The 26951-nt window shown below is 39.7% G+C and overlaps 2 protein-coding genes across 4 annotated transcripts in view; one reads left to right on the forward strand and one right to left on the reverse strand.

Moving 5' to 3' along the window:
• Positions 1-686: 686 nt before the first annotated feature.
• man2a2 (mannosidase, alpha, class 2A, member 2) lies at positions 687-17670 on the forward strand. Of its 2 annotated transcripts, none has more exons than XM_055033253.1 (23): positions 687-923; positions 2804-3752; positions 4081-4338; positions 4630-4774; positions 6037-6208; positions 6420-6547; positions 6860-7033; positions 7733-7919; positions 8372-8549; positions 8810-9012; positions 9672-9854; positions 9955-10069; positions 10154-10224; positions 10321-10486; positions 11709-11945; positions 12421-12543; positions 12766-12880; positions 13146-13279; positions 13393-13534; positions 13815-13948; positions 14745-14939; positions 15027-15140; positions 16083-17670. In XM_055033253.1, exons 2-23 carry the CDS (start codon positions 3621-3623, stop codon positions 16233-16235), a joined length of 3459 nt encoding a protein of 1152 aa, XP_054889228.1. In that variant the 5' UTR covers positions 687-923; positions 2804-3620; the 3' UTR covers positions 16236-17670. The 2 variants fall into 2 exon arrangements, with proteins under 2 accessions (XP_054889228.1, XP_054889220.1); XM_055033245.1 differs by having other exon boundaries at positions 687-844.
• A 4899-nt stretch (positions 17671-22569) lies between these two features.
• furinb (furin (paired basic amino acid cleaving enzyme) b) overlaps positions 22570-26951 on the reverse strand; it is a 116754-nt gene continuing 112372 nt past the window's right edge. For both annotated transcript variants that reach the window (XM_055034865.1, XM_055034876.1), the window contains exon 16: positions 22570-24488. In XM_055034865.1, coding sequence (XP_054890840.1) covers positions 23761-24488 — 728 coding nt within the window. In that variant the 3' untranslated portion in view covers positions 22570-23760. The remainder of the gene's footprint in view (positions 24489-26951) is intronic.

A 26951-nucleotide genomic window follows, 5' to 3' on the forward strand; every position in this document is an offset into this window, starting at 1 on the left:
TTATCATAGACAATGTAGGTTAGTTGTTTAAGTGGTGCGCTAGTGTATGGAAAAAGAGTCATCTTCTCTTTTAGCCAACTAATCTAGCAAAGGACAAACAAAGCTGTAAACAGTCTGTATACCTACTTGAACCGACTTGCTGATATTTGTACACTGTTACAAATTTTTCTGCTGCATATCTTTAACATCTACCAGTGGCTATTCATACTGGAGTTACAAACTGCAATTTGGGTGTTAATAAAAAAAATATTGAAGTGGATCTCAAAAGGTTACAAGTTATATTTTCAAAGTTTAATCCTTAAGTAAACCCAAATAATCACTTTTTTTTAACTAAACAAGAAAATTAAACTAATAAACTCAATGAAAAAAGAACTTAACTAATAACAGGAAGATGTTACAAAATTCTGATTTTAGTATTATGATGATTATTATTATTTTTATTTATTTATTTATTATTTGGTGGTCCTCTTCCATTAGCTAGAATAATAAGTAATTTGACATTTGTACTGTGCTTCTTGTGAGCATATTCGACTGTCGATCCTACAATGCAGTAAAACATTAATTTAAATAACTCCATTCGATTATTCTGAATGTACTGCAGACTCTGAAATCATAAATTCCAACATTAGGACTGACGAGCACAGCAATCGGCTGAGGCTATTGGTCAATCAGCGACGCAGCTCATTTCTTCCCAGAAGCCTTTGTAGCAGCTCAGCGGTGCTAACTGCTAAGCTCAAAATGCTACTTGATTAATCCGTCTTCCTGCAGCGGAAAGCAGGAACTCCTTCGCGGCTGGGCTTCTTCACTCTGCTGGAGGACCGCTGTGTGTCGTTAACGGCTAAGCGTGGGTTTCTTATTATTATTTTTATCTGCAATGAACCACGATCATACGGAAATGTTGGTTGAGGAGGTTTACATGGAAAGTGAGTTGTTAGCCAGAAAAATACCATCAGCTTCGGTTTGTCTAAATGTTAGCAAATTTGTACTTGATGTCGTTTGTTACTTTCGAGGCGTCTGTTGGGGAGAAAATAGACGCAATTGTTTATCAAAATGTAAATGTCGTTTTGAAACTTTAAACTACCCGTGTTGGACTCATGAATTGAATTTATTAGCCAGTGTAAACGCTACAGTGATATGTACAGGGAGCTAGCGCTAGCTTGTTTGGCTGTCACATCTATCGTTTCTGGAAGTGACTTTAAGTTTGACAGAGGCTGTTCCTTTCACCTACGCCTTCTGGAGAAATGATTTGGCACGGATATTGTCCAAATGTGCACGATTACTGTAGTTGGCTCAAGTTTGAAGCAACTGAGCTTGATAGCAGAGTAAAATTAATTCCAGTAAAACATTTACAGAGGTGTCACAACTCGGTCAGTAGTCCGAAGAATACCATTCAGACGAAGAGATGCTAGCTAAACAATATATGTTATTCTTTGATAACGGTTAAACTCCTCTTAGTATTAGGTCGACATTTTTATTTTGCTGCTTGAAAACAGGCTGTAGTTCTCTGTTGCCTTTGTTTACACACATTCATCAAACCGGTTCTTTTTGGTCCAGATGGTCTAAGAAAATATCCTGTGGAACGAACGGTCATTTTTGCAGCCAGCCTTAACTAATGGCTGTGCCAAGTTATTATCTCAGTTCCCTGTGGTAATACGAATATGTTTCCAGCCTATGACGTTGGAAGATTATGATCATGGCTTTACACCAGGAGAAAATATTAAAAACCTAATAGAAGCAATAGAACATGCTCTGGTTTCCCTGATAAATGGGGCATGAAATTAGGAAAACAGGACATTGCAATTTTGTTGAGTATTGTGTGGCAGTAGAAATTGTTTAACCTATATTTTTCTCACTTCTTGCTTGCTTGTTCATTGTCAAGATGCTGCCGCTATTCTTCCAGAGCTTAATAATCTTGGTCACCAATATCTATAAATATAAAGGCAGTGAACGTTCACCCAAGTGACCAAATATATTTCTGGCAAGCAGACTTTTAATGCTTGGCACTGTTAATTTACAAACCTATTAAACATTGCGTCCAAGCATTGTACTGCTATAATAATGTCATACTTGATGGAATGGAAATTTGATGCAATATGTTGTGCAGATCTATTTTCATATTTCACTCAGAATTTTTAGTTTTACAACTTTTTGTTATCTTGAAATAGTATTTAGAAAAAAAACCCCTAAACTCTGTTAGATTAATGACACACATTGTGATATGTATTTAAAACGTTAATTTCTTTTACCTTGATGAATATGGTTTTCCCCAAATTATTAATGACTGTGAAAAGCTCTTGCTGGACCTGAAACAACCTAGTCTATGTTCCTCTGGTTCACAAGCCATGCAGAGCTTGTAAATGACCAAAGTCTTAAAAGAATGTTGTTTTATAATCCTGTTGAAGCTGTGATTAGCCTGTGGTTGAAACACTTTTTCTTTTTTTTTTTTTCAAACACCTTTTTCTTTCACCCAACTTGCCATCAGTATGGTTGGCTACAGCACTGTGTAAATCACAAACTTCTTTAGCAATGCCTTTTTGTGGTTTGCCCTTATTTTTTAATGTTTATGAAGTGTTTGCTTCTTCATAGTTGTGAAATTAAAATGTAAAAGAAACTGAACTGTGGATTTTATAAGCTGAAGGCCGCAACCACAGAAATAGCCAAAAACACAAACTTGAGAGAATTTATTTATTTTTTTATATTGGATGTGACTTATACATTTTTACCAAATTTAATTTTCAAAAATAAGATTTTATGAAAATGCACTTGTATTATACGATTTTGCATTTTTTTTTTCTCCCTGCAGCTGAAGAGGACCTTCAAATGTGACGTTGCCTCTGCATTTGTTATCCAAGGACAGACACTGATCGTGCTGCCAGAGTCAATATTCATCCACAATGCCACAGAAAGAAGGATAGCAGTTGTATCATTTCAGTTCTTGGAACTGCTTTGGAGTGAAGCTTGAGTTTAATAAAGGGGGGGAAAAAAACTGCTGTGACATTTAGCCAAGTTCTTTCTTTTTTTTTTTCTCTTTTCCATTTGCACTACCAGTACTACTGCTCTGTGTGCAAACTGTAATGGCAGACGAAGCAAAAGGGCGTTGACTCTGGCTGTGCAGGAGGATTAAAGTTTTTGGTGGGAGTGGGGAATGGACCAAGAGGGCAGGTGTACAGCAACAACAGTCATACTACAGGGACACTAGTCTCACTATTTGTGCCCCTACTGTGTCTTGGTTTTTTTTCTTTTTTTCTTTTCCTCCTTTTCCTGCAATCTCATCGGTTTGGATGGTTGAGCACAAGGGCCACTTTGAAGGAGACCACCGGTGACTGTGGTTCTGGCCAGAGCTGACAGACTTTTTGCCAGCAGTTACTGCTTTAGAAGCTTCTCCACAGCCTCTACTGCAGGAGCCTCCTGTCACTGTGATATCCGGTGTGGTGAGTGGAGGTTGCAGTCATCACAGCGTCTATGCTGGCGTAGATGCTTAGTTTCCATCATTACTTTTTGCATGGAATTCCAGTTCTCTTGGATCTTTTGCCTTTGCTGTTGAAAACACTAGACCTAGTCGAGGTCATTTTTTAAATATATCTGAGTCTTGAGGAAACAAAGGACCACTCCAGAGGAGGATGAAGCTGAGGAAACAGGTGACGGTGTGTGGAGGGGCCATATTCTGTGTGGCTGTGTTCTCTCTTTATTTGATGTTGGACCGAGTCCAGCATGACCCTACAAGGCGACAGAACGGAGGAAACTTTCCACGGGTAAGAATTCCTGCTGTAGCCTGGCTGCATATTTACTTTGAAAACCTAATGAGTATATATTTTTTTGTTTTACATAAATTGTTTAGTGTGCCAACCCTAACTTAGACGTTTCAACATCTTTTAGGAATGATGTCTAATTATTCAGATTCATTTAAAGTGTCCTGTAGAAATGAGGCTTAAATGGGTTATAAATCATTTTTATACAGTGTCATTAACTATAAACATGCTGCAATAATAAATTACATTTACTCAATTTCTACTGTCAGCCTATGGGTACTGTTAGATTAGGAGTGCACAGCTTTCTGGTTTATGATTATTTTCTCTTTAGAGCCAAATCTCAGTCCTCCAGAATCGGATAGAGCAGCTGGAGCAGCTCCTGGAGGAAAACCACCAAATAATCAGCCACATAAAGGACTCTGTGATGGAGCTCACAGACACAGGAGCTGTGTCTCCCAGCGGCCACCTGCCGTTCAGAAGTGCCAATGGGTCCTGGGTGCTACCGTTTGATGGTCGCCCCACTTTCCTAGCCGTAAAGCCTCAGGACTGCCAGTTTGCTGTTAGCACCCGTGCTCAAACAGATGTACAGGTAAATATTCCCCTCTTTAAGACGCCAAAATCAAAATTTTGGAATCACTTTTTTTTTTGCATTGTCCTTAAGTTTGAGTCAGAGATTTTTCCCTGTTTTGCCATGTCAGGCAAGTTTTACTGAAGCACATGGGCGAATCATTGAGGGGCCACTGCTGTTGTCAAGAAGCTCCATTTAAATAGGGACAAATTTTTATAATTGACAGTGCCTCCTTATAATTTTCTCTACTATCCCCAAATAAACTCAGGTTATTTTGACCTTTGTCAATAATGGGTAAATGTTTTTCTTTAGATGTTGGATGTGTACTCCCTTCTCAAGTTTGACAACCTTGATGGAGGTGTGTGGAAGCAGGGCTTTGACATCACTTATGAACCTGATGAGTGGGACAATGAACCTCTGCAAGTGTTTGTGGTTCCTCATTCTCACAATGATCCCGGTAAGTTGCGCTTTTGAATGTCAAATATTTATTGGAGACTGCTTTTGCAAGCAGAACTTGTCAACGAGGTGTAGAATGGTTTACTTCTCACAGTGCAAGGCTGACGAGGAAAAACGCTTTGATACAGACAGATGTAAATATAACTATTATTGATCTTTGTAGAGTAAAACAAGTGTAGCAAGACATAGTTGGGATGTCTGCTCAGGTGGCTAGCCTTACAGTCTGTTACTGTACAGACATTCCACTCATTGCTTGTCATTTCTATTGAAGGTTGTGAGTCGGGCCTCATTTTGTTTTCATATTGAATTTTATTGATTTACGTGTAAATGAAAATATTTTCAATCCGACCAATCTTCAGCCTTCTTTCAGGAAGCTGAGCAGCAGTGTGCAGCATTAGGTGGGAGAGGGGAAGTTCTGATTTACTCTAAGCTCCATACAGCTTGAAAAAACGTCAGACACCTTTTTCTGATATTTCATAAAATTATTTTTAACTGTAGGGAAGGAATTAATTATATTTGCAGTTTTTCTAGAGCTAGTACTACAGCCAAAATTGTCATTAGGTCAACCTTTTAAGAGACTAAATCTCAGGTCAAGTTTGTAGGGCTAAAAGTCAAGTCAATTATGTTTGACCTTACCTGGATAGACCAATAGAATTTTGGATTCATGAATGAATTTGATGCATTTGTCATTATTATTCTAGTCATAATGGTGACATGACTGATGGTTTGGCCCCAAACAATGAAATTAGGGTGATAAACTGTAGCTTGTTAGAGCCATGATTGGCTGAGATTGTATTTAAGACTGACATTTCCATTATACTTGTTTACTCATCTGCTTGCTAAGTTGACAGTTATTGATGTGTTGACAGGCTGCAGACCTGAAAGTTGTAGATTAATAGTAGGAACAATATTTATTTATAAATGTCAAGTTTTCTTAACTCTTATGTGAAGAGTTTGTGGTACAAATATGTTTCCTGAATATTTGTTATTTCATACATAACACTTGAATTGGACATTTAAAGTGCAGAAAAATAGCTTTTCTTACGAAGCGAGAAGGCTTTCCGAGTGGACCAGCTGCCTTTGAATAAAATATGAGCTTTATTTTTGGTGCTCTGCAGCACTTTTACGCCTGAGTTGTTTGTTCACCTGTGCTTGGTTTTTGTATCAATTGGCTTGATAATCATGGCAGAAGGGTTGTTTCAGAGAGATGGATCAGTCTGTGATGAGCCATCTGCATGTCTCTTTGTCCTCCTGTGTTGCTAGGTTGGGTCAAGACTTTTGACAAGTACTTCACAGACCAGACGCAGCATATTTTAAACAACATGGTAGTGAAGCTGGCCGAGGATTCTCGGAGGAAGTTCATCTGGTCCGAGATTTCATTCTTCGCCAAGTGGTGGGAGACTGCAGATGTCTACAAACAGGAGGCCATGCGCAAGTGAGTCACAGCTTTGCGAGTTTTGCCAATTATCTTCAGAATTAGTCGATGCAGACACTTGAAGCCCCCAGCACAGTTCCCTTCACAGAGGGTGGTATCTGCTGGCAGATTATGTCAGCTTTATTTATAGCGTGTCATATGGTTAGTGGGACTCTCTCACATTAGGGCTGGATTATTCTCACCTCGCTCTCTAATCCTTTCTTTTTAACAGACTGATCCTTGGAGGGCAGCTAGAGATTGTGACAGGAGGCTGGGTGATGACGGATGAAGCCAACGCTCACTACTTTGCTATGATAGATCAGCTCATTGAAGGGCATCAGTGGTTGGAGAGAAATCTGGGTAACGCATTTCAGCACTTTCATTTACATTTCCAAGATTGATGCTGAAATCTTTAAGATGGTCCTCTCTTAGAAGTTTTAGTAGTTATGCCTTCACATGACTATAAAATATATCACCCCTCGCTGTGCTTGATAGTGAAATTTAGGCCCCGACATCCTACATTTCAGCTGATGTAGCGTCTTGCTCAGCGGGTGATGAAATTATTTCCACCACTTTCAGAGCATCTGGCTGTGGAATGTGATTTCTTTAAAAAAAAATGTATTTCCTTCCTTATCCAAAGCATGGAACTAAAATATTTGTTTGCTGCTATAGGTATTACTCCTCAAAGCGGGTGGGCAGTGGACCCCTTCGGTCACAGTGCCACCATGCCCTATCTGCTGAAGAGGGCCAACGTGACCAGCATGCTGATCCAAAGGATCCACTATTCCATTAAAAAACACTTTTCTTCAACCAAAAGTCTGGAGTTTATGTGGAGACAGGCCTGGGGTGAGTGGACCAGTGCCAACAACATCTTCAGATTTCAGTGCTGATAGTTAAGAATGAGCCAAAACACTTGTTATAGTGGCATTTTAGTATAGTGTATCCTGTAAAGACCTAAACAGAGCTGATTTTTTTTCTCATTTATTTGTGCCTACTGGAAATGTCATCAGTAGTAAATGTTGTAAATGTGTTGTTGCCAGTACTTATGTGGGTTCATTTAGCCATGTAATGTTAATCCCCAGACAACACTTCCGAACACTGAGCTCATAAATTTGTATGCAGCAATGCTGGAGGGAAAACTTACTTTCTGTGTCAGCCATGTTTTTTTGTTTTTTTTTTTTGGAATGTTGTTAATGGTGAAAGTAATGTGTTTCGCTAAACTGTTCATACCCATTGAAGTTTCCCGCATTTTCTCACATTACAGCCTCAAACTTGAATGTATTACAGAGAGATTTCATGTGGTACATAAACACAGGAAGGAAAAAGATTCATATTTTTTTTAACAATTTCAGTTGTCATCTTGTCAGTAGTTTTTTCTACCTTAGCTGTGGATCACTTCCTAAAACATTTTTTATTAAGACTTTCCATCATTTTTCTTCCACTTTAGTTTGTCATGAATTTATTGCAACACATAAAATCTGAGTAAAATGAAGTGCTGCATTTTAAATTTGTGGTTTGCCTTCTGTTACTGTGTTGCTCCATCAGACACCGGCTCCAGCACAGACATCTTTTGCCACATGATGCCCTTCTACAGCTACGATGTGCCTCACACCTGCGGTCCTGATCCGAAGATCTGTTGCCAGTTTGACTTCAAGAGATTACCGGGAGGTCGGATCAACTGTCCTTGGAAAGTGCCGCCCAAATCCGTGGTGGAGGCCAACGTTGCAGAAAGGTGAGGATTTGCTTTGTTTATCTTGTAAACACTGTCATAAATTGCTGAGGGGTGTGTAGGACCGTGCAGTGACTGCCACGCAGGCTTTTTAGAGAGCTGTAAATAAGCATCGGATGGTAAAGTTGTTTGCTGCAGTTCAGGATTGGTTTGGGTGTCTTCTCCTTATTTGAATACATTTTGTACTTTCTGCATGATTTTTGTATTCACCACCAGCAAGACCCACAGCAGATTTGTCAGTGTAATGTTTTCTGTAATGGTCCCTTAATAAACTCTACTTGAACTTGTGCCAGTGACAACAGCCAAGGAGAAGAAATAAACTGCAGGAGGTGAACACTGAGCGCTTATCGCTCTGGAGCCATGTTATCCAGCTTTCAGAGGATGTGCTTCTTCAGGACATGAAAACTCCATTTTTATTTTCCTCTCTCATCATGCTCCTCTTTTCTCATTGACAGAGCACAGTTGCTTCTGGATCAATACCGTAAAAAGTCTAAACTCTACCGCAGCAAGGTGCTTCTGGTTCCATTAGGAGATGACTTTCGCTATGATAAGGCTCTGGAGTGGGATCAGCAGTACATCAATTACCAGAAGCTGTTTGACTACATGAACTCGCATCCTGAGCTGCACATTCAGGTGAGGGAAGACTTCATCAGGTGTCTCAAATTATCTTACCGAAGGTGGGCTTTTTTTTTCTTTTCACCTTGATGCATGAAATGTATTTCAGTGAACGACTAAATTACACAGCTGTACATTAAGTTGCTGCCTGAACAAAGAAGCTGTCAAGACTTGATGCTTCAGATGAAAACCCCGCACATTATAGTAATGAAAGACTTCTTTTGTTTAGCATTCTCAGAATAGGATTTTATTCTTGTCATGCTGTCTCCCTCCTCCAGGCTCAGTTTGGGACTCTCACAGACTACTTCAGTGCTGTGTACAAAGCCTACGGCGTGCCTCAGGGATCCAGACCTGGTGACTTTCCTGTCCTCAGTGGGGATTTCTTTGCCTACGCAGACCGGGAGGACCACTACTGGACAGGCTATTACACTTCCAGACCCTTTTACAAAAGCTTGGACCGTGTGATTGAGTCACATCTGAGGTGAGGGAGATTTTATGTTTTGTAACAGTTATGTGAATTAACAATAATTACAAGGTTCTTATGAGGTTGGGAAAAAGTGATTAAGCGTTTTATTAGGTATTTTCCAGATGGGTGTTTTTATTTATTTATTTATTTATTTATTTGTCCCTTATTCCCTTATCCTATTGTCTAAATAAAGGTTGTAACTGTTCATCCGTTTAACCAATCATCCATCCTTCCTGCTTTCTGAACTTCTGTTTATCATCCATTTATCTATTATCTCTTTCTGTCTCATTTGTCCACCATCTGTTCATCCATCTACATTCCTTACATTCTTCCCTTTTTTATGTCCATCCGTCTGGCAATCTGTCCATTATCCATCCCTTTAATCTTTTCATCCATCCTCTCTCTGACTACTGAGTAAAAATCTTAGTTCATAAAATTTTGGCATTTGGACTTAAAAAAAAGCCTGAAAAAACTGGAAATGTGTGTAATATTGCTATAAAAAGTTTATGAACTGTGTAACTGGACTTTAATTTATTACTTTTAGTTTAGACTACATGTCTTCCATCGTATTCCACTAAACTGTGGTGTTTAGCACGACCCACTTATGTCAACGTGACTGAAGCTCAACAAAAATTAATCTTTTTCTGTTGCAACTGCTCTGTTGCTTTTTTTAGAGGGGCAGAGATTCTCTACAGCCTGGCAGTAGCAAACGCTCGGCATGCTGGGATGGAGGGTCGCTACCCAGTGACTGACTACACCCTGCTGGTAGATGCAAGGCGGTCAGTCGGCCTCTTCCAGCATCACGATGCGATCACTGGCACCGCTAAGGAGAATGTTGTCATTGACTACGGTACCAAGTAAGACCATAAGGGATAGAGGCTTTTTTTTTCCTCCTGGTTAGTATGAAAACATGTTGTTTATTTCATTATGTTCCCCATCTTCTTCCCCTCTCTCTAGATTGCTACGTGCACTCATCGGCCTGAAGAGAGTTATTATCAATGCTGCTCATTTCCTGGTGATGAAGAACAAAGAGTTTTATCGTTTTTACCAGACAGAGCCCTTCCTGGAGACGGTGAGAGGAAACATGGACTGACATATCGTATCAGAACCCTGCATACACTTAGTATTCTGAATGCCTTATATTTCACTTCTTTAGGATGACAGACGTGCGACTCAGGACTCTCTGCCTCAGCGCACTTTAATTGAGCTGGACCCAACTGGACCAAGGTAAAATGTTCATTCCTCGCATCTTTTTTTTTTTTTTTTTTTTTTTTGTTCCTTCCGTCCTCCACGTTTGATCATGTTTTTATTTCTCTCTGCCAGATACCTGGTTCTGTTCAACCCCATTGAGCAGGAGCGTCTCTGCGCCGTCACCGTGTTGGTGAACACGGTCAGGGTGCGGGTGCTTACTGAAGACGGACAGACTCTCCCTGTACAGCTGAGCGCTCAGTGGAGCTCTGCTACTCAAATGAGTGCCGAGGTATTCGAGGTAAGATGAATAATTGGTTGACTGGTCTGAAAAGTGAACAAAAAAATCTTTAGAGTGAAAGTTTCAGAATGAATCCATATTTACAATAAAATATTGAACACAAAGTTAAAATTTTCACATTTTCACAAATTTTCACATTTTCTGACCACAACCTTTGAGAACCGATGGCTCTTTGACCTTGTCTGTTTGATCTTCTCCCAGTTTTTGTGAAGGATCTTAGAGCATGGAGACAATTTAACTAAACAGGACATGTAATTTATCCCTGAAAACTGATGCCTTGTGGTCTCCACCTTAGTTAATTGATATTTTGAATGAGCCAAGCTCTGCTGAAATATATAAAGATTGACTTTGAGTTGTGAGTGTAGCAAAATGCAACATATTAACCTACTTAAACTTTGACAGTGTCTGGTTAAATAAATTGGAGGAAGATAAGAGAGTTCCATCTTGCGTTGTTATGATGCTGATTGTCAGTGTGTATATATGTATATATTTTAAATGAATTTGACTGTTCAAAAATTAACCTCCAGGTTTTTAAACAGGAATCTTTTGATTGGCTCAGCCTGCCTGGTTTAGCTCCAGGCTCCTGGTTTAATCTGACCAACAAACAGTTCCAGAAGAAGTTCTGGTAAAGTTTAACAAACTAGATGTTTGTAAAGATAGGACTGAAAAGAAATGAAAGAAAAAAAAAATATTTTCATTGTGTTTATTTAAGGTTCTCAATTGTGCTTCAGCTTAGTTTCCAGTATGTTTTTTTCCCCCCAGTAGTTTAAAAAAAGCCTCTACTTCAGTGTAAAGCCCAAACTCAGCACGTCCTAGATTGATTTATTTGCACGTCATAATGCATTGAATCTACATTTTTTATTTTTACAACCAGAATAAAGGTTTCAGATCATAAACCGTGCATTAGAGAAATCCAACCATGAATCAGTTGAAAAAACCAAAGCAGCACAAAAGTCCCTACCTACCAGCTGCCATATCAGAAGCCAACTTACATATTTCATGCAGATAATAAACCACGACTATAGTACGATTGCCAGGTTCATATATGTGAAAGATTTTTTTTTCTCTTTTTAATGAACCTCAGGTGTGAAAATCCCCACAGTTAGCACCTCATGGTTAATACTTGACATCCAGATTAATAAAGACAACTGAAGCCTGGAATGTTTGTCTTTCTCCAATATGGCCGGATATTAAAACTTTAACTTGTCTTCAATCTGTCCAGGCAACATTCATGGTCCGCCTTCCTCCTCTCGGTCTGGCCGTTTTTCATCTTTACGACTCGGCTGATTCACCCATGACGATTCGCTCAGACACTCTGCTCAGGCTGTCGGGGCGCAGCGTCTCTGCTCGGGCTCTGGACCCTCTTCCTGTCCGCTCTCAGCTGGCTGACGCTCAGACCTTTTACATCAGCACGCAGACTCTGACTCTGGGTTTCTCTGGAACCACCGGCCTGCTGGAGGTTTGCTGAATTTGTAATCCTTTTTTGCAAGCATTTTGATGACTTAGAACAGTTTAAAAGTGTGTTTACTTATTGTTAGTTGGCCTCAATGCTCAGTTGCATGGAAAAAGCATCAGCTGGCAAATAAAATGCTTGTTTAGGATTTAGGTGCACCCACCTGAAGTCACACACAGATGTATGTACAGAATGTTTTGACCATTTAATTTTTTTGTTAGCTATTTTTTTTAATAAATGGGGGAGAATAAAAAGTGAAATAATTTCTAATAAAACATTTTAAACAAGCTCAAAGGCAAAAGGTCAAGGCGTGAAAAACCGACACCACCAGCTTATAGACAAGTTTGACCTGTTTGTGTATTTTTATTTTTTCAAAAGTGTATATGTATGTATGTATATATATAATTACTTGTGAATCAATCTTTCATCTGCTTTCTTCATTTTGTGCTTTGTCTCAGTTTGTGTCATTTTTCATCTGCAGAGTATCAAGCGTAAGGATGATCCACTAGAGGTTAAGATTCAAATGCAGTTCATGATCTACGGCACGCGTCCTTCGAAAGACAAAAGTGGCGCTTACCTCTTCCTGCCAGATGGAAAACCAAAGGTATCCTTGTGGTTGTATCTCACGTGTTAACTTGCCTCTCCAAAGGCTTTGATGGAGTCTCCCATGGATATCGTCTCATTTGATCCTGCTGGGTAGCTCAGGGCAGGAATGCAGGCAGACTGAATTTAAAAAAACAAACCATACAGGCAGAGCTCTGCACAGTTTGATTGCCTGTCGTGTCTCATTTTTGGCACATCTTGTCTGACTGCTCTTTGTTTCCAGCCCTACAACCAGAAAGAACCTCCTGCGGTGCGCGTTGTCGAAGGGCCTCTTTTCTCTGAAGTGGTGGCACAATACCAGCACTTTCAGCAGACTGTTCGCATACACAACGTGCCAGGTAATAAACACAGGGATCGACTTAATAGATACAGCTCAGATTATTCTATTCAATTTTTTTTGGCTCATTTTACACCATCTGGTGCAAAGTGAGCCAGAATATGGAGTAAAATACCAGTTTTATTGTCTTCTGCCAGCTAACTGTTGGCAGTGTTTTTTTTTTTTTTTTTAATAAATTAAGAAGTTTTTATGTGGGTACATATCAGCGAGCTAGAACTTTTTAAAATTCTAGCTAGTTTAGTTCTGCGTTGTGATGCTATTTGCAGGGGTGGATGGTTTGTCTGTAGACATCACTATATTAGTGGACATCCGGGATCAGACCAATAAGGAGCTGTCAATGCGGCTGGTCACCAACATCCAAAATGGCGACGTCTTCTACACAGACCTCAACGGTTACCAGGTCAGTCGCATTCTGCGGTTAGAAATAACAAGATAAAATAGTGACTTACTTGACAAAGCTTAGGAGGACAACATGCTCCGATTTATTTATTTAATTATTATTTTTTTTTATAGATCCAGCCCCGTCGATTCTACCAAAAGCTTCCTTTGCAAGGCAACTTTTATCCAATGTCCAGCCAGGCGTACATCCAGGACAGTCATCACCGCCTCACGCTGCACACGGCTCAGGCTTTGGGCGTCTCCAGTCTGGACAGTGGTCTGCATCTCATTTATAGCCATTTGTTGTTTCTCATTTCAAGTTTAAATGGAAATCTCGAAAGCAGCCAGTGTTTGTCTGTCTACATCTCTCAGCTTTTCTTCTCATCTCCCTCCCAAGAGTTACTCAAAGAGAAAAGCAACTCGTACTCTGATATTGTAAACTGAGCGGTTTGTAAATAATGGACCATTCAAACAATTTGCTCTTATTGACTGAAGCCTCTTAGTTCATTATAGGGACTTGGCTGTAAAGCTGTTGCCTCCGCTTGCCCTCTCCTCAGGTCAGCTGGAAGTGATTATGGACCGGCGGCTGATGCAGGATGATAATCGAGGGTTGGGTCAGGGGCTCAAAGACAACAAGAAGACAGCGAATCGTTTTCGCTTGCTACTGGAAAGAAGATCAATTGATAACAAGGTCAATATCACAAATTTTTTTGTTGCTACACAAATTCTGTTAAAATTCTAGTTAATAACATCCATATCAGGGTTGAATGACTTTCTTCAAGGTTGTTTAATTCACCGCAGATTTACTCTTCATTCTTTTACTGAACAAACCTTTCTCTGTTCTTTTAGTCCCAGCCCCACTACTCATTACCTCTCCATCTTTTTTTTTTTTTTTTTGCCATCCTCTTCACTTGCTAATTTTGTTTTCCCTCTCTGCTTTTTTTCCACTCCATTACCCTCAGCCTGATGGCTTCCTTGCCAAACTCTCATCTCTGTTGCGCTATTTCTTCCCTCAAATCCCGAGCCGCGGAGTTCGCGAGGTAACGTTGCCAAGGCAACAGCGAGGATGCTTTTAAACGTGGATCGTAGTCGTAGCTCCAGTTGAATCTCTTTGCCTCCTTCCGCCTCGTAGCTGTAGTTAAACTTCATTATGACAGAGCGGGTGAGAGAAAGTGATGAGGTGATTTGTGATGTAAACGTATTCAGATTAGCAGAGGACGGAGGACTTTGGTTGCAATTCTGTCATCCTGCTGCTGTTGTTGCAGTACATCACATCCCAACAGACCTCAATCCTCTTTAGTTCCAAATTTGACATCACGACGATGTGATGGGTGCGGCGCGCGTCAGGACTAGAATTAGAACCGTTCCTCCTCCTCTGACAGTGATTACATCTTGTTCCTCATGTAATGGCACAGACGAATCTCTAGAGGCGAGTCATCAACGTCGTAATGATCGCGCTGTCATTTAAATCTCCCCGCGTCCTCTAGATGATGGACAGCGCAACGACCAGCTTCCCGTCTCTGGTCAGCCACGCCACCAGCGCCCTGCTCAACCACGAGGTCCTGGCGCTGCCGGTTCTGCCGAAGAGACGCGGCATCCCTCCTCTTCAGACGTTCGCCCCGCTCAAATCTGCCATTCCCTGCGACGTCCACCTGCTCAACCTGCGCAGCATCCAGACGCAGGTCAGTTGGACGAGGCGGTCGAATCTTTTGGCTTCAAATGTTTTGCGCAGTTTTTGAAAAATACATTTTCTGTGTTCATGTGAGCAGAAGGATCCCGAGTCTCCATCTCCCTACACCGCCTTGCTCTTACACCGCCTGGCTACGGACTGTGGATTTGAGGGTCAAAACCTCGGCTTTAACTGCAGCACGACGCAGGGACGGGTAACTGTCTTAATAAAACCTGTTAAACCTGAACTAAAGTGTTTGAATTGACTCATCTGGTAGGTTTTGTCCCACACCAAGGAAACATTTCGAAGGTCTAGTCAACTAAGCTGTTTAATGTGCAGCTTTTATGATGCGTTTTCATTTAACGTATAAAGTAGTTGCACTAAAAGCTGCTTGCTTGCTGCACAATGGAGTTGTTTCTTTTCAACTTACTGACAGGATATTTAACCAAATATCAGCAGGGGTGTGTGTATCTATTTGAGGCAATAAATTTATACTACTTGAATTTAAGAAAATGTACAATATATTCAAACTTGAGCTTCTAGATCTTGTTTTAAAAAAAATATTATCAGTCGTTTTGTGTGAAATTATTCCAACCTAAAAAAAAAAAGTATGGGTCAGATAAATCAAAATGACCACATGACAGCCTCTGAGAAAAGTTCCATTTATGAATAATTTCTCATTTTAAATGGGGACTAGATTTCAGATTATAGTAAATTTTTTGGGCTATATACATTTATTGCATGTTTGTCCGTCCTTTTAATAGGGACATTTTTATCAATATTTATTTTGTTTCCCCCCAAAAAAACTGTTGGCGCTCCAGTGGACCTCCAAGCTTTTTAATGGCTGTTCAGATGCATTTGTCAACCCACATATTTCTATTTTTACGACCTAAATGTGTGAAAGCTTTTACCGAAGTGCGAGTAAACTTGCTGCTACTCTGACACATCACTTTGGGTTTTATCACTTCAAACAATTTAGTTTCTGCTTCAGACACATGAGCAGAGAGGGGGACAGTTTGGATCCAGATATTTCTGCAGATACTATAATCAATTATCCACCATGAGCTAATTTAACCAACAAGGGGATGTCGCCTCTTCCACACACAGCTTCTGTCCAAATTCTGACCCGATTGTTCTGCTTTTGTTCTCTCTGCAGCTTAGTGTGTCGAATCTGTTCAAGAATGTGGACCTGCAGCTGCTGCAGCCCATGTCCCTGACCCTGATGCATTCCAGCATGCCTTTGGCCAACGACTCCATCATCAGTCTGGACCCCATGGAGATCTCTGCCTTCAAGCTCAAGCTGCGCTAAGAGCCGTAAACGCACATCGGACTAGCGACATCAAGAACCAGGGTCTCGGTTTCCCTGCATTGTTGAGCTGAACTCGGAGAAACAGGGTCCGCTGCAGTGCGGCTGACTGAACTGCAGGGGGCAGACATCATCAGCAGCTGCTGCTGCAGCTCTGAGGAGAGGCAGCAGAACTTGAGGTGAATTTGAAGTCGTTCCATATCTGGGAAAGACTGCGAGTATTTCTCATCAGTCAAAGCTGAGCCTGCAATCAGATATGAAAACATTTTCTTTTCTGCTTTGTACATTTTTTTGTTGTTTTTTTTCTATCTTTTCGTGGACTCAACTACTGAATGTAAATATCCCGAATGACTGGAGGGGCCGGGAATGGTGACGCATCAGAGTGCAATTTTCAGAGCTTTATTTGGTGTCTGGGTTTATGATTTCTTTTCAGTTTTTTTCCCCCCCCCAAATCTGGGAGAAAATCAATCACACCAACATATCATTTCTTTTGCACCAATCAGTCTAATGTATTTTTTTGTTGTTGTTGCAGGAAACAGAATGTGTGGTCCTTGTTGTTAGTGCCCACTGTTCTCATCAATCTCAGAGGACGACTCCTCCTCTCCGCTCCTCACTTTGTGCTTGTAGATAGTCCACAGATTCCCTCTTCCTCTTCACAGATGAGAAAAGTGTGCAAGGTTCCTGCTTGTCTCCATCATTCTCCCGCTTGTAGCAAACCATATGCAGTAGATTAGGCAAAAGACTATACCTCATGTATACCAAACAGCAGATATATTGGTATTTATGTCTGAGCATATTAATGTGAATACTTGAGGTTGATTGTTTTTTTTTTTTGGAGGGGGGTGGGAGTATACTCTATCAGGGACCAGTCAATACTTTGAGTGTCATTTATTAATATCAATTTGCATAAAATGAAGTATGCATCTCTGTATTCCAGAATTGAAGGATATAGCTTTGGAAAATGACAAACAAAAACAAAAAAATCCTGCTTCTTGTGGCACAGGGAGCTTCTTTGTCCTCATTTTGGGTCATATAGCAAGAAAAAAGGAACAACCCTTCAGACTGTTGGGGCCTTGACTGTGATTACGATCAGATGCGGCTTTGTTTATACAAATATCATGAGTTTATACGGGAAATCACTCTTTCCAAAAGTCTCTATGTCTGAGCTGGATGCTTTTTATTTTTGATGCTTAAGGCATTGAAATAAATCAAATTCCAATCTTAATACAAATGTGTAATTTTCTGCTTGATGAGTCACAGCTCATATGCCCCAATGTGACCATAAAACCCTGAACACACTTCTGTATGTAACATGCATATTTCACTGTTTCGTTCTTTTTTTTTTTTTTTTATAAAGAAATTGGGATTTCTTGACCAAGACCACAATGTGTCAGTATGTCATAAGGGTATTGAACACAGTAAAAGTCTGTATGGAAAACATTGTTTTTTCTCATGTTTTAAACCACTATTCTTCATCTGCTCCATAACAAATCAAAAGTGGTTCTTTAATAGTTAATGCAAAGTTTCTGCTGAGATCATAGTCATGTTGTCTGGGCTTCTTTTTTTTTTTCTCTCAAAGTCCTTAAGAATCCCAAATTTTTTATGATAGGAAATAATCTTTTTAATTAGTTAAAAAAAATCTGTATTTGTATAACTATGTTAACCCTGGAAATGGAAAAAAAAGGGCTCGCCTGAGTTTCCCTCAGGCGACGACAGAAGAAAAATCTGTCGTTTGGCTTCAAGGTGTTAAAGTCAGGTAACCTATAAATGGAAAAGCAGTGAGCTTACACGGCAGAACTAAAAAAAAACAAAAAAAAACAGCCAAGTTAAATACCTGCACCCATTAGGTTAGACGGGGTGAATATAATCTGTTTGGTGTTAAACTGATTGTTGCAGTTTAAGTCTAAAATATTTTTTATATTGGTCCTTAAAAAATATGAAACACATATTTTGTTTGACCTTGATAAGTAAAGTGAAGCCTCATTCAGGGATACTTGACTTCAGGAGGAATATAATTTTTTAAATTTTTTTTTTAAGCAGTCTTAACAGCAGCCTGAGCTCTGCGGTGTTCTTTACCCCCAGGCTGACTGCAGGCGCTCCGTCTGGCTGCCATTTACAGCAGCTCAGGAGGATCCTGTCATCTCGGTCTAAGGCTGAGGCCATCATCTCTGTCGCTCTCTGAACTGTGCCGCCGTGTCACCTTGCTTCGCCTCGTCATTTCCCACAGTGGCTCTGCAGCTTTAGCCCCGACCTTCAGCTGTCTGGCCGGCCAGAGGTCAAAGATGTGGCCTGCTCACCTGTTTCCCTCTGCTGCTGCGAACATCTGTCAAACCAGATGTCGCCAGCCCCCGCCCCCCGCCGACTTATTTTCAAATATTTCTATTGCGGGGCTCCTTTTTTGTTCAAGAAGAAAGATGAGAAGGCAGACAGATTTCCACTTGATTCAAAATGCTGAAGAGTTTCTGAGAAAGACTGAAGATTGATGTTTTTCCCCCAAAGATGTTCTAAATGCACTTGAGCAGTTTAGTTTCTGTTCTGCAAAGCCACCAGAGTAAGTACAAAATGTTTGAGTCTGATGAAAAAAACAGTGGGTGTCAAAATGTTTGTTTGCGTTCAGTTATTTCTGTCTTTGAGAGCTACATGCTAAAGATGACGGCAATACAAAAGGGGCCCTGTGCGGAGTACATACACTGCCCACCTCATGGACATCTGAGGCTATTTCTTTATAGAAATATTTTATTGTTCAGTTAGATGGTAACTCAAACCCACTTTTGGACGTTCATTACCTGCAAGCTATTGTCAAAAATCCACTTTCTGAACCCAATTCCTTCAACAGCTGCAGTTTTCTGTGATCGTCACCGATTGAAATCCATCTGCATGCGATTAATTTTTGATCACTAGGGGGCAACATTAAGTCAGGTTGAGAAGTTCAGTCCATTTCTTAGAGATGCCATCAGAGCTCAAGTGTCCAGCGGCTTCAGCCTTCATTACCGTCTTCCTGCAGGAAACGGAGCGTTCGGGTTTCACGTCAGACGTTTCGGCGAGTTTAACACGGGTAAAAAGAATGAGCTGCAGAAATAAAAGTGGCGCATGAAACGAAATGTCAGTTCGACGGGCGGAGTAACGGTGAGTCAGCGGGTGTTTGGGAGTTGGTGCCTGAAGAAGCTGCTCTGCTTTTCTCCGCTGCATCAGGTTCAGGCGACGCGTAATGACGCGCGATTGAACTTAACGTGAAGTCAACTAATGGGCTTCCGATTTGTTCCCACTGTACTTATTAACGCACTACTTCTTGTTGCCCAACAATAGCTTGCAGTACATTGTTGATCATCACAGTCTGACTCACAACACTGTTAACACTGTTAATGGTCGTGTCAATGAGGAGGTGAAGTGGCTCCAAGCAGAATTTAAAACGAAGCTGGGGCCCTTTGTGAAATGTGCGGAGTTTTCCCTGCAGATCTAATTACAGAGTAGAGAATAAATACACTTTTTTTTAACCTCTGCATTCAGTTAGCTGCACCTTTCCAGATGAGGAAAGCTGCTGCTGCTGACAAATAAAGGTGTTTTTTTTTTCTTGCAGGCGCAAAGACCTGAAGTTGATTCTAAAATAACTTGCCTTAGTGCCACATGGTTATCCGATTATGAATTAGTTTATTTTTGCTTGCAATATTTTAATAAAACATACTTGACATTTTTGTGGGAAAAGGTTCTGTATATTAGTCCAATATACTTCAAAATAATGGGGGAAGCCTAATTTCCATTTTGTCATTTGCAGGGATTTGGAGGTAGTTCAAGAAGCATTCTGCATACACTCACATACTATTTACCTTTTTAAATTTTATTAGTCATTAAAATTTTTGCTTAAAAAAATTATCTACTTCCATCAACTGCTTGGGTTGGGAAGCCAAAATTGTACCATCCTCAAAATACAAAAGTAGCCCAGTTGCCACATGAGGGCAAGAAGACACACCAGCAGCTGCTGATATCTCTGCTTAGCGTTTTGGCTTCCACCACTTTGAGGGTATGCTTCCCATTCCTAAGAGAACTGTTAATAAAATCTAAAGAGTTTTAAAAACTCACTCAAAAAAAAACACACACACACACACACACACGCACACACACACAATATATAATTTGGTTTGTGACATTTATATATATATATATATATATATATATAATTTGGTTTGTGACATTTTATATATATATATATATATATATATATATATATATATATATATATATATATATATATATATATAATATATATATATATATATAAATAATATATATTATATATAAAATCAAAATGACCTCTAAATATTTGTGAAGTATTTAAACAGATACATAATCTTTGGTTTGTGACAAGCCCCACACAGTATCAGGAGACACTGTCACACCATGATGCCTATTCACCATGTTTAGACAATTCCTCAACTCAATTTGGGGAATTGTCTAATATAGGCCAAAAACTTGCTTTGATCCAAATCCACAAATTGCTGCAACATTTCAATTTACCCTTAAAATGATTCTTCTATGCAAACCACAACCTCTCCAGCCCATGTTTTTCTTTTTTCTTAATATGACTTCTTGGATGTGTTGTGCTGATATTTTGGCATCACATTGGTAACTTTTAATGATTAGAGTACATAAAGGTGACTGTAGAGGTTCTTTGATCACTATGGATTGATTATTATTGGTTATTTTCCTATTTAATCCATTTCAATGGTAAAATTTTATTTTCTACAACATATTTCAGATTTTAGTTTACAGTTAATGCACCTTATGCTATAGATTATTTTTTAGCTTAACCCCATACAGTCAACTTACAATTCTGATGAATATCACTGAAAAAAAGCCAGCTTTAAAATAGTTACACAAAATCAGCAACTTGCGTGTGTGTCAGGTGTTTGGTCTGTTGATTTTCTGTTCCTCTAAAAAAAAAACGTACTTTAAATTTAATTACCATATAGAGATATAATTTATACCAGAGGCGATGATTGAAATGCTGCTATTTGGACACAACCGTTAAAAAAAGAAGAAAGATATTTATATATTTATAAATCAACCACACACATTTAAACGCCCTAGCAAGACACCAAAGTCTCTTAGAAAAAAAAAAAAGGTTGAAGTTGTCAGACGAGTGGATATGCTGACACTTCGAAAAACCAAGAAATTCCCTATTTGGAGCTGAAGAGAGCAGTTTCTCGAAGGCGTTCTGGCAGCGCGGATCACGGCAGCTGCATACATGTCACAGACAGAATGCTGGCACCCTGATAAAGCCTGACGCTCCGAGTGAAGGAAACACATTTGCAACAGTGGCGTACGGCAATAAAGAAGTGATGAACCATCTGCTCTCTTGTGTGGCGTTTGGCGCAGCCAGGGAAGAATTTACCCTTAAAGTTTTAAAAGCTGGCAGTAAAAACAAACACAGTCACATTTAGGCAACGGCCAAAATCTTTTTAATCCAGCATGAATGAAACCCGTCTCCACAACTTTAAACAACCATTATTAGTTAAATAAAAAAAGAGCTATAAAACACACATAGAAAAAGCAATACAAGATATCTCCTTCTTCCAGTTACTGCAATTATTCCAGCCTTTAGATCCAAAGGCTTTGATTCAGCCTGTGTAGAGCCAAGTCTACACAAATGGGAAATAAAGCATGTGGATGCCTGTTTAATGTATGGAGCTGACAATAGAAAGGGAGGGAACTTCACCTTGATGAAAATGTTCTGGCAGAGCAGCCCCCCCCAAAATCAATATACCACACGCTCTGTGGGGAAAATGAGAAGAAAATGATCATATTTCTTTCCAGCAGCAACCGATCGGGACGGAGCGGCGAAAGGTCGGCCAAGCAGCTTTAGGCTAACTGATTTCATAAAGTTATTAAAGAGAGAAGAAAATAAACAAAAAACAAACTGTATATCTACGAGTCAGTAAGTTTTTCTGAGTGATGCATCAGATCTGTGTTCCTACTGTGGCTCGACCGAGAATGGAACATCCTCCACATTTTTCTGCTCAAACAGCCAGAGGGATATTTTATCACGGCGTCCCACTGTGCCCAAGAAATCTTCAAAATTAAAGTTTTGCAACTATTAATGAACAGCAAGCAAACCTCCTAACTCCCCGCTCTGCAATCTGCCAGGAAATAAACATATATGCGAAACAGAAATTTATCAAAGCTCGGCTTGGAATTTGTGATTCATCAGATGTGTGCTTGATAAAGTAATGAGCTCCGTGGTTTAAAAGGTTTCATCTATATATATATATATATATATATATATATATATTATATATATATATATATATATATATATATATATATATAACAAATGGTTAGAATGATTACAACATTTGCATAACACCTCATACAATGCATTGCAAAAGTATTCATACCCCTTAAACTTTCCCCTCTTTTGTCTCACACTTTGATATATTTTTAATGGGATTTTAAATGATAGACCAACTGAGAACTATGGACAACTATGAAATAGGGGAGAAATCATAGATGTTTTTAAGTTTTTTTCTCACAAATAAAATTTTAAGCATGCAGTGTGGTGCCCATTAGTATGTCAGCCACCTTTTATAGTGCAAATCATGTGCTTTAAAAGTTACATTATTAGTAAATCTGTTGACAGGGCAATTACTAATTATGCCCTTAAAAAAATCTAAGGGCATTCATCTGTTAGGAAAATCCGGTGAGATTTTCCTAACAGAGGAAATCTGATGAGAAAAATGTTCTAGAGGGAAAGCCATTAAAAGCCCAATATCAAGGTTGCAAAACGGTGTGTAGAGGGAAGACAAAAAACATGTACTCCTAAACATGTACTCCTAAACTACTTTGTGAAAACACAAAGGTCAGATGAAGCAACAATGTAAGTTTCTGGCCTACAAGAAAAATACTACGTGTGATGTGATTAAAAAAAAAGCAAAAAAACTCTGACCTTCTGTGACAGCATTGCGGTGGTGTTATCATGCTGATCAGATCTTTTACATCATAAAAGGACAGGAAAGCTGATCAGTGTTGATGTGAAGACAAAATGGAGCCAAATAAAGATTGATCTTTATGACGCACCCCATAAAACTGGGCTGTAATTCCAGCTGACTTTGGTTTCACCAAGTAGTCTGGGAGCTATAGGTGTACTTCAGACCTTTCAGGTATTTTATTTGTAAAATATAAATATATACACTCTTCATGTCACACATATATGCCACCTTGTGGTCTATCATGTAAACATCCCAGTGAAATACACTGAAGTCGGTGCTTTTACCAGACACCAACTTCATGGACTTTTTAAAAACTTTTGTAACACACTGTATTGGTGACAGAATTAAGGACATAATGGATATAACAGATTACATAAGTGATCAATGAAATCAGTTAAATTACTGAAAGGTAAATAAATAGGTAATGCATTAGGATGTAGTGCTGATGGGACAGTAAGGCCTGTGTTTCTATCACCTCCTCACAGTCAGATCTCACACCCTCCACGCCATGGTGTGAGAACCCGCGGCGACTGAAGCTGATCCAGCTACATCAAGCTCTGAGTCTTGATGAAAGCTGTCCTCTCGCTCTGACCGTCCACTTCCTCGCTGTCTGATTCAGACTCACAGGCGACGGTGTCCTCGTCCGCCCACACAGTGGGGATCCCCTTGTAGCATATCCGAGCCTTCCTCTCCCGCCCCCGCTGGAAGCCCAAGCCAAGGCCCAGCCGTGTCCTCCTGGTGTCTGAAAACACAGAGGGCAGTTTAGTCCTCCAGGTCAAAGCGGTGTCTCCTGAGCGCACCTGAAGCAAGAAGAAGACCCCGACGAAGGCAGCCAGGATCAAGGCACAGCTGAGAACCGCCACGACGACAGGAAGCTGAGAGGGCGGAGCAGCACCGATTCCTGGCAGTTCTTCAGCCGGTCCACCGTTCATGTCTGCTCCTGCTGCCGCCACCGCTGCTGCTGGTGTCTTCACCTCCAGCTCATCTTCTTCACCTAACCCTCCTCCGGTTAGGGGGGATTTCCTCTGGACCTGATTCTGGTGCAGGCAGGAGGTGAAAACTAGGTGGCTGTGAGTTGGACAGGAAAGGCAGTCTGTAGGTCCAGTGCCTGAGCAGGTGAGGCAGGATGGGTGGCAAGACAGGCAGGCCTGAACAGAGGACAAGTCCACCCAGTTCTCCAGAGAGAGGTTGAGCAGTTGTGGGCCTGACGTGAAGCCTGGGGGGCAAAACTTCACACAGCCCTGGAGGAAGAGGGAGAAGCCTGGGCTGCACTCTGGAAGAGGATAAAAAAAGATCAGGGAGTAAAAAAAAACAACTAAAAGAACAACTCAGAGAAAAATACACTACAACATATTTTAACAGGTAATGTGAACATTAACCTAGAAAGTTATCTCAAAGGACCAGAGATTCTGTCAAAACAAACTCTGCTGCAGTCGTCGGCCCAGCATCTCCAAATATGATCTTGCCAAGATGTTTTTCTCTAGAAGCTATTCCACACATGCAGCCATCTGATTGGTTAATCATCTCCCACCAAACACACCAACCCAGAAATAACCTGGACACCAATAACCTGGAGGCTTTCTCCTGATCTCAAAGGAATTGAGTCAATTCCCTCAGATTGGCTGCATGAAATGTTTCTTTGCCCTCTTTTTAAAAAAAAAATTGTATGCAGTTTTGTGTAAAACTGCTGAAAGATTAAATGTTTCCCCTCACAGTGGGGAGGCATGCTCAGCTTAACACTGCGTTCTTCATTGCATCAGTCTCCAGTTCCAGTGTGACCCAAAGTTTGGACCATCCAGGCAAACTGTCTCCCGGTGCTGGAAGGAAGAACGACACCTCCCATCTTTGGAGCAGAACCAGGCAGTAGTGCACCTCTTGCAGTTTTATTCTGACCTTCTGCTCCCAGTATGCAAAGGACTGCAGTTTGTGCCAAGACACCTCCATTGGCCAAAAGGAGAGACTGCCACCTGGACTGCAGGCCCACGGAGACCCGGGCTGCTTCAGCGTTAGCCGACAAGCAAGTTGGGTCTGAAGTAAGGCACTTTCCAAGGCGATCCTGGGATTTTGATCCTATCACGCTTCCATCTTTCCCCCGTAGATCAACATTAAATATTAAGAGTTCAGAGTTATCTAATGGTAAGACTCCGAATCCGTATTTATTTTTTTCCTGTTAAATATTGATTCTTTAATCTGTAGTGTGTGGGCCAGAAGCACTCTTTTTATGTAGCTTGTTTGTTATTTGATGCTTTCTCTGTTGTTATGTGTTTCTTAATTAACAGAGAGTAGACGCTGGTTGATCATTTAAAAGTAAAAGATTCGTGATTTTGTTGGTTATGAGCTCCTGTCAGATTTCATGTTGAATTGAAATTAACCATGAATCCTGAGAAATACACAGAAAGTTCAAAGTGATTTATTTTAGTGTGATGCCCAGAGCTGACTGGAAATTAAATGTTTTCAGCTTTCAGGTTGATTCTGTGAATTTATGAGACTTTTTGACATATGAACATTAATCAAAATGCCTTTTTCTACTAGAAAATAAAGAAAATCTAAAACTTTGCCTTAGCTAATCTTAATTACATTTTTTTTGCAAGTCAAAGATTGAAAAAAACTACACATAATTATTAAAAGACATAAGCTGCTACAGTCTAATATATATCTTCTTATTCTGCTGAAGGTCATTTAAAGATTTTCATTTAAAACTGAATTAATATTTTTTTCTCATCAATTCCAGTCTTTGAACCTGATCATGCAGTTTGTTCCCAGCAGCCTGTCACAAACACAACCAAATATGTTTCCATTTCTTAAGCTGAATCTGTCAAAAAAATAAATAAATAAAATAAAAATACACTGGATAGCAAAAACCTTGAACCTAAAATATTTCTGGACCAACAGTGTTGTCCAAAGAGATATTAACTGAAAACAAGGGATCTGCAATAGTGACAATATTTGATGTATTTATTGTGATAAAAAATGATCAAACCATAACAAAAAATAATTATCATCATGATGTATTTTAGGGTTTGGGTTAAGGTTAGTCTATCAGCCTATTAGAGCTTCAAGCAAATACAGCTTTAGAGATAAAATCTGGTATCAAATTGGCAAGAGTAATAACATTATGTTGTGTAAATGTGCTGCTTCACAATAATCATATTCAATATTTTCTAAATATAAACTGCATTTACAGATTTTTCAGAAGGAAAATTAATTAAACATGAACATGAACAACAATCAGTAATATTTTTAAGAAACATTGAGACACAGAAATAGTCCAGTTGATGTCTATGAGGTCGATGTGTTCTTGACAGACAGTTATGATATTTAAGAAACACCTAATGCATTAACACCACGTGTCAAGACTGTGATACTATGTTGTTTTTTGTGAAAATATATGCATATATGAGCCGCTGTGTTCATTACACAAGCTCCAGTAATCACAATGCCAAAGAGGAGACTCTTTAATACATTCTAAATGAATTTCTGAGAATGTTCCTCCTTCTTCACACTGGTTTTACCTTGAAATTCAAATATTCCCCCCCTCACCTACACAGTATGTTAGGTTGTCAATATGTCTTCAAGAGTAACTGTGCTTACTGAATATTACATCCTTTTCAAGTATCTTCATTGAAAAACACAATAAGAAGAATCATATAGTGTTCTCTGAATGATTTGGTCTGAACTAAACATCCAGAAGTAGAGTAGGTACATTTATTGACATTAACATTCTGTTAGTTAAATA

Source organism: Poeciliopsis prolifica, unplaced genomic scaffold (assembly GCF_027474105.1).
Source record: "Poeciliopsis prolifica strain line A6 unplaced genomic scaffold, Auburn_PproV2 SCAFFOLD001, whole genome shotgun sequence".
NCBI classification, from domain to species: domain Eukaryota; kingdom Metazoa; phylum Chordata; class Actinopteri; order Cyprinodontiformes; family Poeciliidae; genus Poeciliopsis; species Poeciliopsis prolifica.

What these genes read in the sequence shown, in the direction of transcription:
- man2a2 (XM_055033253.1), top strand. Translation starts at nt 3,621, where the DNA reads ATGAAGCTGAGGAAACAGGTGACGGTGTGTGGAGGGGCCATATTCTGT. An exon ending in GTGCTCAAACAGATGTACAG is followed by an intron (nt 4,339 to 4,629) that starts GTAAATATTCCC and finishes GTTTTTCTTTAG; the next exon opens with ATGTTGGATGTGTACTCCCT. An exon ending in TGCCAGATGGAAAACCAAAG is followed by an intron (nt 12,544 to 12,765) that starts GTATCCTTGTGG and finishes CTTTGTTTCCAG; the next exon opens with CCCTACAACCAGAAAGAACC.